The sequence below is a fragment of the Ooceraea biroi genome, chromosome 4, assembly GCF_003672135.1.
Source record: "Ooceraea biroi isolate clonal line C1 chromosome 4, Obir_v5.4, whole genome shotgun sequence".
NCBI lineage: Eukaryota > Metazoa > Arthropoda > Insecta > Hymenoptera > Formicidae > Ooceraea > Ooceraea biroi.
Window position 1 is genome coordinate 12,384,580 of NC_039509.1, and position 12,578 is coordinate 12,397,157.

The 12,578-nt window shown below is 43.9% G+C and overlaps 1 protein-coding gene and 1 long non-coding RNA gene across 5 annotated transcripts in view; one reads left to right on the forward strand and one right to left on the reverse strand.

Moving 5' to 3' along the window:
- LOC105278660 overlaps positions 1–12,578 on the reverse strand; it is a 28,912-nt gene that overhangs the window by 5,535 nt on the left and 10,799 nt on the right. For 3 of the 4 annotated variants that reach the window (XM_011337910.2, XM_011337892.1, XM_011337918.2), the window contains exons 2-3: positions 1,776–2,012; positions 617–729 (exon numbers count right to left, since the gene is read on the reverse strand). In XM_011337910.2, coding sequence (XP_011336212.1) covers positions 617–729; positions 1,776–2,012 — 350 coding nt within the window. Of the gene's footprint in view, positions 1–616; positions 730–1,775; positions 2,013–2,406; positions 2,740–12,578 lie in introns of those variants that run through there. The other variant, XM_011337901.3, reaches the window with a different exon arrangement.
- Positions 4,443–6,249, forward strand: LOC105278679. The gene is made up of 2 exons (XR_003406438.1): positions 4,443–5,273; positions 6,080–6,249. It is a non-coding gene; the product is annotated as an uncharacterized LOC105278679 (long non-coding RNA).

Below are 12,578 nucleotides of genomic sequence, written 5' to 3' on the forward strand. Positions count from 1 at the left end.
TGGCTAACAAATGACACTCTAATAAATTAAAGTATCTTTACGTATAATCAGCGTTCCGCTAGGAAGAGAGAGAGAAAGAGGGAACGGCGATATACGGCTGACCGGTATCGAATGGCAAATATCTGCGACCGATTAGAAAACGCGCGGTCGTTAATGATCAATTAAAAACCACGCGAATGGTATTTCCCGTTTAGATAATACTTCGCGCGTGCCAAGCTGTTGGTTGGCGCGAGTTACTTCTATCTTTCCGTGCGTTTGGCAGAATCTACCGCGTGTCGATTATTTACGACGTTACTATAAAGAGGGTGAAATAGGGAAGGTGAATCCAAGCACCGCATAAACGCGCTTTGTTCCGCCGTTTCGACAATGTGTCAGCGCCGAGAAATATCGTTTATTTCATACGCAGTGATAAACTTGCGAACACCTAGCCACGTGTGAGTCAGAGAACAATCGCGGATGTTGAAATGAAAAAATAATTTAAGATTGTTTCTTAAATGATTAATAATCATGTTATAGATTTCTTTATAGAATGTTATAAGAAATAATAAATATACTTATTATCAATTATACTTGTTATAATGATTGGTTTTGTAGTTAATTTTCATGCGACACTTACTTGGCATTTTTGAAGCCCGCCTTCCCGCACGTAATGACATAAAACTTGTCGTCCGCAAGTTCCAAAGTTTTGTGTATCCTAACGGCGATAGGAATGGAGCGTTCCTCCGTGTGCTGCAATATTACCATACTTAAATATAACATGATAGTTGTCATAATGGAATCCAAAGATAATCCACTTGAATTATCTTATTCTTTTCTCTTTGAAGTTTTCGATTCCTGAGTAGAAAAGCAGCAAGTTCGCAAGAAACTTTTTGGCGGATTCAATTATGTGTATGTGCGCAAAAAAAGTCTTACCGAGAAAACTTCAAGGCTTCGGTAACGAAGCGTTACACTTACAGAACAAATATACAGCGGAAAGAGAAGGATTCAAATGCAAATCGTAATTTCCATATATGATGAATTCTCACGTTATCCTCGGGGCATCCGCGGTAGCCAGGTACGCGAATTAGCATACCCAGCTTCTTCAAAACAATTAATTCTCCGGTACTCCTCAGGTAAGCAGACGCGGATACTAATTTTCCCAAATGCACCTCAAGACGTATAAGTCATAAATGCACCTCAGGCAAAATACGCTTTTTACGTGAACCTAATATGTGTTTTACGCGTTTTTACAGCGGGATATCCATGTAATGAGTCGCGTCTAACTTCTACAGAAGGAAACATCAGTTCCATGAAATACCTCGCTACTTAAGCCTTGCATTTGTCACGAGACAAGATTGTCAGACTTGCTAATTAACTAACTGCACATGCCCTGCAGATATCTTGTCGTCAAGGGACAATTGGCACCTCCGACAATCTTGTCATCCGTCATCTCAGGTATAACATTGGCCTTAGGATAGTACGACCCTAGGGCTAGACATAATCGTAGGAACCATTTTTTAAAATTCTGATTACCATCTGATCACTTCTGATTGCCACCAGAAGAACGCAATCTAACGTAAACCTTCTCAATTTATTCCGAGTTGTTTGATAACTGTTGACAGCTGTCTACACTCTTGAACCCTTTCCCAACTAATTATATTTAAAATGAAAGAAAAATCTCTTCTTGTTTAATCAGGACGATCTCTCAAGAACTCAAAGTAGGAGGCGGTACCATCCCCCATAATCCGATCACGCCACCCCTGGCATCGCGCTCCTCATAATCACAGAAGACTCACGTTGTTCACGAGGACTCCGCAGTACTCAGGACTGTCGTGCGCTGCAAACAGATTGATGCCCAGGGTGGCGTGCGTGGTGCCGTTGCCCGAAACCATGCACTGCGGGGTCCGATGATCCCTTGCGTGGACCGCGCCCACGAAACTCTGATTGAGATTGACACGGATCGTCATGAAGCCGCCCTTACACGTCGCCGTCACCGTCGGCTGGAACTCCGTGTCCAATAATTGTCCGGCTGCCTGCAATCAAGGAGAGAGAGAGACGGGGATTATACCTGACGCTCGATGGCCTCCAATTATCACATTCTAGAACAAGAGAACTCCTCACGGCCGAGGAGTGGAATTTCCACGATCGTGTCGACAACTCGTGTCCGCGAAGTGCCTGTCATCTTGCCGAGAACTCGCCTTCTCCGCCCGCCTTCGTGGACATTTAAATCAGGGTCAACAGCGTCGCGCCAGCAGCAGCGCGCACATCGGTTAACGTTAGTTAACTCTGGTGACGCCGATCGTCTGGCCCATTCCGGATCACGATCACGTAGCTGTATAATACCAATCGAGAGAGACGGTCTCGGGTCGGTCAGTTAAGTGGGTCTTAATGTGACAATGTGAACGCGTGAACGTAAATTGTACCTACACTCTCCCCGTTACGGGGCCAGCTGAAACCCGTCGGAATTCGCCCGCTTATTTTCCGTCCTGTTTCGCGTGCAAATTTCATTCGCGACGGCGGAGCAAGCGTTTCGCCCGGCCTCTTAACTCGCCAGTTTTTTCGCTAAGATACGCGCAAATATCTCGCACAGAGATTGGCCGCAAAACGAGGCGAGTGTCTGTATTTTTTGTAATGGCCATAACGCGGTTTCGCGCGATATCGCGCGCGAGACTCCGAGCGATCTCCACCCTCGTCACCATCCCGCTAAGAAGGCAAGTCGACGAGCTCAGGCCAATGATATTTTCTCGGGCTGGATCACCGACTTAATGTACGAGTAAACTTGGACCGGTCTGGGCGGTAGCTATCGGCCCACGCTAACTTTCAATTTCATGAGACCGAACCGCTTCGTAACGCGGATAACGCGCGTCTGTGCTGTCAGAAACGCGCGACGAGACACGTATCTATGATGCGGTACTGATATTAATCTCGAATCCCTGTACATCGTCGAGATATACAGACACTGTATTGATCTCATCATTATTTTTCACGCTCGCTGTTAAGGGCGGTAGACCGTTGATTATATTACGTACTGGATATTTTAAAGAGGATTATCGAGTTTTAAATTGAAATATCTGAGATTCTTGTAACAAATGAGATACCTGTTCGTATAAAATTCAACCTCGAGAATTAAATATAAAAAGAAAAAACTTTTTTTAGAACAAATAAAACTTTCGACAATGCAAATATGTAACGAAATATATCCTACTATATTAAATTATTATAAATTCCTGTTACATGCCAAACGTTAAAAATTTGTGCCAAATTTGTAATCAAATTTCTTCGCCAAAATTTCTCAATGAAATCTGGAGTCTCTCGTAGACTGGTCCCAATATTCCTCTTGCATCAGCAACGCGCCAAAACCAGTTATTGTTTACAACATTGGTTTATTGCAGTTTCGCCATCTCCAGCAGCATCGCCTGTCAGACAAAGATCCGGCACGTAGGCGTTCGGCAAGGCCACTACGAGTCCTAAATGCTCCGACGTTATTCGGAGAAGAGGATCTCGCAGCAGTCGTTAGTCTCTCGTTCGCGGGCGAGTTGCTCGCCGGAGAAGAGAGGCGGCTTAGCGGTCCTCGATTAGCGGCGAACGCTTTGTCTACGTGTGCGATGACAGGTATACGATAGCAGACGCGGGAGAGGATCGTGGTCGCCGTTGGGCAAGGCCTCGCGAGGAGGCCTCTGCATCCCACGGCGGTCCACAACGTATGACATTATGCGCTCGCATAATTTAATAGCGTTCGTTGTTGCACGAACGGCGCTTCGCCCGTCCCGCAGGAAATTGTACGACTGTTATGAGATGCCTCGGAGTAGCGTAGCGCCTCCGCAAAGGAACGTCTTTCAACTCCGCGTATTAATATCACGTGTAATTCTTGTACTATATGAAATGTGGATACACATATGTAGATAACTTGCATGAGCGCGGATGCTCGATCGATGCATTAAAAACGGGATTATTGCGCAAAATTATGTACCCTTCGCTTCCGCGTCACGCTTTTATTTATAAATTATTTACAGGCTTTTTCCGCAAATTCTCGTCAATATCTCATGCAATAAACATTAATTATTATTAATTCTGACAGCAGATTTTATCAATTCGTTTACAGAATAATTGTGATAAATATTAATTTTTAAGTCTATTCAATATTCAAAACAATCCACTTTTTAATATTCAAAATAATTCATTTCGTTTTGGTAGACTTGTAATCTTAAAGATTTAATCGTGCTAATTAATTTAACAGGATGTAATGGTATCATAAATGGTATCATAAATAAATTCCTATTCTAAGGAAGTCTTCAAAAATGTGTTGTCTCACGCAGTTTTCTCATAATTTCTACCTCTTACTTATGTAGCTTCTCAAGTATCATCATTATTTAATTCGAAAGGCACTGCGGGGCGGTCGAAATAAAGTCGGGATTTAATATTCGCATTAATATTAATGCACTAACGCCTCGAAAGCAACAATAGGCTGGAACGTGGAGCGCTGAAAACACGTCGTGTCGATTCGCGGAGCTCGCAGCTCGCCATTGTGCGACATTTAATTGGCAAAACACATATGAATATACGCTCGAACTTCCTGCAGTATCTATATCGCGCGCGATAAACACATACGCTCAATGGCGAATAAATAATTTAATGCAATAATGCGCATTATGCACGGTTACATAAAGTTAGAGCCGATGCAACAGTGCGCGCTGCGTTCGGCACGGAAGCATCAGTTCCGCCTGTTAAACTGGACTCTTATCCTGCTCATCTGAAGGATTCCATTACAAATATCACGTGTGCGCCAGTTATTGTTCGGCCCGACAGCTCAACCTGGACATGTGCTAACCTTCGCATCCTTCAACTCCCGTCCACGCAACCATCTTTCATAAAAATGCGAAGCATGAATGGATAAGCTTGAAATAACGCGCAGAATGACATCACGTAATCGCAATGCGAACAATGGTAGATACATTAGTTGTTTATCCCGGCCGGATAAACGTGCATACCGATTCCGCACACGCAACCGGTCCGACAAAAATCGTCGCGAAAATATTGCAGAACACGAATGTTAGTGATTCCAAAAAAAACTTTCGTCACAATTTACGATTATGTTGGAATCGAAACGCACAACGATATCATATGAGAATTTTAAATCTGCGGAGAGTGATTGCGTCACGAACTCGCGTTAAAATTCACTCGGAATCAAACTATACGGCGGTATTGCGCGGCGAGAGAAATTTGAAATTCGAAATTGGAAAATACTCGAGAGGACTCGAAGGAGAGGGATGCGAAGAAACTCAGGATTTCGACACGTGAGTATAGTGAGTGTCACTGGCGTAACGTTATTGCGAGTGTCGCGTTTGAAGATACATGCCTCCATAACGACACCGTGGCGGTACCGATCGCGATAAATGTGGTTATACAACGCGAACAGCCACGAGAACGCGGGAACTCGTTCGGAACAACAATTGCGATCGGGCCGGCAATTAATAATTCGCCGGGAGGGTTGCGCGCGCGCTATCGCGTACCGACGCCGTGCGCGCAATAAATTGATAACTTTTTCACCGCGGCTTTAATGCCTGAGCGCAAAAATTCACGCGTGGATAACGGCAATGCATCAAGATTTAATCCCGCCGCACTCGTGGCCGTAATGTTTCAACGCATTCCGAGCGCACACACCCAGTCCCGGCCGCGCGAGCCGCAGAAACAGGAACAACAGGATCGTACCTCTCTCTGTCGGATCGTCGATCGGTGAGTTTCGGCTGTCGGCGACGTGTCCCTCGATAAATAAGGGCCGAGATGCGACGTAGGATATATGTAAGGGACGAGAACTAAGATACAACGAGCAATCTACGTATCGCATTTGTTTGTAGATTTTTAATATCCCGCGTCTGATAGATCTTTGCATCTTTGGAGAACGTCATTACGTTTAAGATCTTACGTCTTTGGAGAAATGATGAAAAATGCGCGAGGGATAATTGCTTCGGTTCAAAAACGTGAGTTTATAACGAGCGCAGGGGGAAGATATTGCGAACAAAAGCTGATTCTCCATCGTTGAAAAATCATTTTATTATTCCATTAACCTAAGGGTCTCAATTATCTCACTTGACCCTATTAGCAACTACGCAACAATAAGATAACGACCGCAAGAAGCAACCAACCAGAAAGCAGGTGCGAAGGATGAAACAAATGGGCGCTGCATATCGGAGGGCATGGAGGGTCATGGCGTCGTAATAGAATCGGCTTGAAATAAATTGTGAAGCGTAATAAATTGTAAACTTAAACGAATACCTTGTCTCAATATCTTAATTTCCTGATAACAATGATATATAAATTCCATATTCTCAGAATCGCCATCTCGATGTTACACGTGTATATACGTGTGTACCTATAAACGTTCGGCCTTTCGCGGATGCCTTATTCGTAGATTTTTCTCGCGCGCATATCGCTGTTAATAAAGACACTCGAATAAAGTACGTTATGATAACGTACGTTACATCCTAATGAGCGCGGTTAATTGCCATCTACGGAATATGGATAATCGAATGCGATAAATCGTGCTGTAATACGAAGATACGACCTTTCTGGCATTCTTCGAGATCGCCTAGTAGCGCGTGCTCGTTTGTCTCGCTCTTGCATTTTCCCAACGTTCAATCAATTATATCATGATAGAAACAGGATACTACCTGCTGCTACTTGGATTTAATTGCTAATAAATAAATAACACACTTAGAAACGCGCTCTTCATAGAGAACCTTTGGATATAATTTTCATTATTTTTCAATATAAATCACATCATGTCACATGCGTTTTCAAGGATAGTGTCCCTCCGGGATCATTTACTCCGGACTGAAATTGGAGAACGGTCTGCATAATAGATTCAAGAATTCGCTTCGCGATTAACTGCATGAAGAAATGGCGAGATGTGGGACGAGATATAAAAATACAGATGCTCGCCGCCGTCACGTTTGGCATCGCCGATCAAGTTTATCGTACGCCCGTGAATTCTTTTATCCGCGATGTAACAAGAATCGCAAATGAAAGCGGGATGGTACCGCTCGCGCGGAGGCGCGGCACGCGTGGCGCGTTGCGAGTGAAGTTACAAAGGCACGAGGAAGTCACGTCCTCGGAGAACAATGCAGCCGCGTCACTCTCGCAAAACGCGAGAAATAGTATGGATATCGACGTTAGAATTGTCTACCCTGACTCAGCGAGATTCCTGCGGTGGCCGTTAGTAATTGTTTACGTGACTCGTCCGTTCCTCTAATGTTGAAAAATTCTCCATACCCATTTGTTGGCAGACAAGCAACAGGGTGCAATTACAGTCTTACGAAGCCGTCGCGTCTATTGAGCGTCGTAAAGCAATGATTGCTGCCTATGAGCTATACGTAGGGGATTGCGCGAAAGCTGCGAAAAAATTCGCACCTGGGAAAAAAGTTTATTACTTCCGAAGTGGAAGGAAAAGGTAGACGCGATATGCGGATAATGATAGACCCGACAATCATAATTTTACGTCGTTATCTCAAATTAGAAAATGTATCCATTGACGAGCACAAATAAGTGATTTGAGAGGAAATTCGGCGATAGACTTGTGTATTATTCAAAGGAGCACGGGATTATCTTGTCAGTTTCCTTACACGACGTACGTCCGTTTTACCGTTCTGAAAAAGATACGATTTGCAGGTCTGGTTACGTAAATAACACCGTGGCGAACGGATCTATCACATAAATATGATTTCACGATTTGCAGAAAGCCACGTAAAGATCAGTATCTCAAATAACTGCCAGCAATATAAGAGATAAAACACGGCGATTTGTCCGCTTGGTAGGTAGTCACACAGTACTTTAATGTCATTCATATCTTTTCTCTTCCCGCGTGCTCCCCGAGCGCCCGATCGTAAATAATTGCGCTATAGTAACGATCGTGTTATTCATTTTGCGCGTGCTACGCACAGGCACGTTCTTCAATAATTGAGAAGGCATTATTCGTGTCACGGTACGCGGTTAAATGTCATTGTATCTCGTCGGACGTGAGCGCACGCTCGCGCTCGCGCGAAGGGAGCACGATATATGCAACGCGTCGCCGGCACGAAGGAGCATTCTTCGCCCGGAGGCTGCGTGCCCGCCCTCGAATTATCTCGCGAAGAAAAAGGAAGCCGAAGTCAAAACGTATGTTATTGACCCTGGGCTCGTTCGGGTTCCTCCGTCTAACCGCTCGTCCCGTCCTTTTTTAGCGCGCGCGAGCACGTTGTAACCGAACCCTGCGGCATTTTTGCCAGAAGTGCATCGTTCACAGTGTATGCAATTTACGACCATCGCCATCGCCATCGCCAGGCGCATCGCCGGCGCATCGCATCGTATCGTATCGCATCGCAGCGCATCGCATCGCCAGTTTCGCGTTTCGAGTTTTACGGTTCGCCGCGTCCTTCGAAAAATACCTGTTTACGCAATAATGAGATAATTACGTTCGTTACGTTTGCCCGTCCGAATGTATACAGGGCGTCGCGACCGTCACTCGCTTTCTCCCGACTGCAAGGACCGATGGAGAACGTCCGAATGGAGAACGCCGCGCGTTTCAATGCAACATGAAGGTATCCATACAGCTCTTGTATTACCAGTTAAACGAAATTGTAATTTTTTTTTAATCCGTTTCTGTGACGTGTACATGTAATAAAAATTAGATTACATCAAGAATATAAATTGTATTTACAGGATGTTATAAATTTTTATGAGATGTAGGTAACATGTTATATGTTTCACGGAAAACGATTAAACGCACGTGGATATACGTCCTGCCGTTTCATGCCGAAGTCATCCTGAAACGTGCGCGAATGCGGTAGATTAATACGTACGAAGAATATTACACTTTCGAGCAGAGTAATTAGAAAGGTTCTAATTACGAAGCTCGATACAGATGATATTAGAAATTAATCGTACGAAGTGTAGCCCGAGGGAGTAATTAATAAGCCGACGCCGCATTATCAGATCAGCTTGCGACGTGCGTAATTAATTATTAAATTTCTACGGTATCTAATGGGGGCCCGTGCGTTTCATCTCCTCCCACTTTTGCGAGGGCAATCTCTCGAAACCCGAAAGCGTGCAAGTGAAAGCGTGGGCGATTTACCAGGTCGCGTTAAATTCATCTTTAAATTCAACTGCCGGAGGAAAAAATGGGCGAAAGGGAACACTGAAAAGCTCACGTTCACTACAGAGAAAATAATTTTCCCGTCTACGTCACGAGAAGATAGCTATGGCATCGCGAGGGAATCGTATGGCCTCTATGAAATTGTTCTATCTATTCTGTGAGTTGGAGGTATTTTGGAAATTCTCGTGCACTGGAAATATTTATAGACGGCTTTGCACTCTTACCACGCCCATTGCATTTTAATAGAAAACATTTTATTATTTCTTGAACTCAATTTTTCTTTGGGGAAAGCATCGGGGGAAAGCCTGCACTTATCACATTTTTCCAATTTTTAGCATCATACCGTGTAACGTATAATCGTGTAACTTAACACATAAATCATGTTGGTATAAATAAAGTGTATACTTATACAGATTTTTCTAAATTTGCAGCGATATATCTTTTTGTAAAGTATGCTATTATATCATTATATATATATTATCCCGTCAGTCTACTTAAATGAATAGTTACTTAAGTAGATTAATCCTCACATTAAAGTAAATTATCCTAGCGGTGCAGAATGTCATCATCCTTCTCCGTAGGGGGAACTTTAGAAGCCTGTTTCTTCCCGGTTATGATATAAGGGTGTCTGATCCCTTTTATATGAAAGCTGTTTAATTAATAACCAGCTTGAGGGAGATTAAAGCACCGTGAGTTTATTGCGCGCACAAAGCTTCGAAAAGCAGGATGGCCCGACGATATCGTTTTGCGTGTTATCTCTGCTTATCGACGATCTTCCCGCACGCTCGAAGGGTGGCGATACCAAATGCGCGTCCACGGAGCAGGAAATCCTCCTTCGCGTGCGATGCCGCCTCGGCTCCTTTGTCCTCACATTCCCGGCGTGCGTCATTTACGACCGTATATTTGCCCGACTTGATAATCTAAGAAGGAACGTATTAACCGAAACGTAACGACCGAGGAAGAAAATAATTTCTCAGCCTCGTAGCGCGCGCGTACGTTGCGCGATTTCGTAGGCGCGCATAAATCTCACTCTTCCGTGCGATATTTACTCTTCGAATGTGAAATAAATTATACGCCGGGCCTCGCTCGCGTACCCACGAAACATATTTTACACGAGAAGGGAATCTAGAAACAATGCGATATAAGAATAACTCATTAAATATACTTGCGCGAGTAACAGTAATTTTTATAATTATATACATCACATTATTTTGGCTCTTTTAACGTAAGATTTTGTCTAAACAGTGAAAGAGAAAACATAACATCAACATCGTGTAAATAATACGTTAATCTCTACGACTAGTTGCTCCAATAATCCGTCAAGTATAAAATAAAAGTTGATTGATAGTTCTAAGATTAATAACCCGGAACGTGGCAATCGGACGTTCGCGTGCGTGCGTGCGTGTGTCACTGGATGGCGAAAGTGAATCGCATTAAATTATTGCGATTACACAGGGCGCGGAGATGGCGATACTTATTACCTTCACCACCTGCGTCGAAATCGATAGGGGATAGAGAATAATGCACGGCAGGTTCGAGCAGGTGGATATTACGGTCCTGCGGGCGCTCGCGCGAGAATGTTCTCCACACGGTATACTTATCTACTTAGAGTATTTATTATTCCCGCGACTGGAATTTTCATTGTAGCAACATTGAAACGGGCCGACCGTGTACCACCGCGGCCCACCGTGATGGATTCAGATACGCTCGAACGGTCGCATCCACAGAGATCACAAGTACTTCTGGGAACAACGTAATTTACGAACAAATCGTTTCCCTCTCGAGCCGATTTTGCAGTCCCGTAAGGAATGGCAAAGAGCGCAATGCTCCGGTAGCAACGTGTTTGCATAATGGCGCAAAAATAGATGCCGCTTTACAGTTATCCGCAAATCTCTCCGTGCTGTTTCACAGGCAAGTGGAGAAGTTATTCTTTTCTTAGCATCATTATTATGAGCATCGTTTGAGATAAGTCAGATCGATTACGCTAATAAACGTAAACGTTATTTACAACCTTCTTTCATTGCATATATTATTAAAAATCATAGATTTTATTTACAATCTTAATACAGATAAGGGTATTGATTGATTAAACTGCATGATTTAAAGATATAGTAGTTAATTAGAAAGATTTGAAAGTAAAGGATAATTTCCTAAACACTCACATATTTTTTTCAGCTTGTTCAAAGAAAAATAAATTTATAATCTCAGTGTTATCTGAGATGATGAGAAATTCTCAATTGCAAAGCTTCGACATATTCGATGCTTTAACGTCTCCTCGAAAAACAGAAATTATCTTACCACTACAGTCGTATCGTCGTCAACGCAAATTGCCATGCACAGAGAAGCAACCCTGGAATTTCGCTCTTGTGCAATCGTTTCTTTAACGGGACATTCTTCGCGCGTTGAAAAAGATGGCGTGTACGCATGCGAACCTTTCCATTCATGGAGAGTAGCGACCGCAGCTGCGTAGAGAGAAAAGTGAAAGTGCGATGCTGGATAAAAAAGAGAAAAAAAAAAACAGCAGAACCCGGCGGTCTCATCGAGGTGATTTTACTGCCATTAACGGTGCCAGTTTCGCCGACTTCCTTTTATGCGATACCCGAAACCTCACCTTTCTCCCGCTCAATTTACAATACAATAATCGCGATAGCAGTAATAGCAAATTAGTAAAATGAGAAAGCGGTGGGATCGGTAAAGGTCCTTACGCGTCCTTACGCGCGCCTTTACAGCCGACCACGATCGCAACGCCGTTTCCAGCCGCGACGAGGATAATCCTCCTCCTCAAGCAGACTAAGCAAAGTCTGCGTTTCTCCTAGAGTCTCAATAAATATTAATGCCATAAATCGCGAGAGGCAAGGTCAGCTCTTTCGCAGCTGCTTGGAGCGCAGCTCCTATCCGCCTCTCCATTCAAGAGCGACAATGCTTCTTCCAGATAGGCCCCTAAACCCGTCTGGTCCTCCTCGTGACGCGCGAGGTCTTCCTCTCCTTCTTTGTGCCGCGACCTCCAGATAGGATTCATACACGCCCGTGATTTTACGACAATGCCATTCCACGCGCGCGCGCGTGTACACACGACGCGCCTCCGCACGCACGCACGCGATGCGCGTGCATACTCGTATTCTTCTCTTCTTGTCTGCGTGTGCGTGTCGCGCACGTACGAAGCGTGAAGAACGTTTCAATAATTTCACCTGGCCGTCACTGCGAAGGTACGTGAGCTTGCTATGCGGATACGTGAACGCGTGTAACATTGTCACGAGACGGCAGATAGTATCCTTCGTGGAAGTCGACGCGTTGGATGCCTCTAAAACAGCGAACGGTAATGCTCGAATGTTTTTATTTTATTTGAAATAAATACATCTCTTGAAAATTGACAAATATTATATCAATTCCACAATTATATGCAGATCATACTTTAATTTATCTTAAATTTAAATTAGTTTAATTTTCGCAGGTTTAGGTTTACAGAAAATAT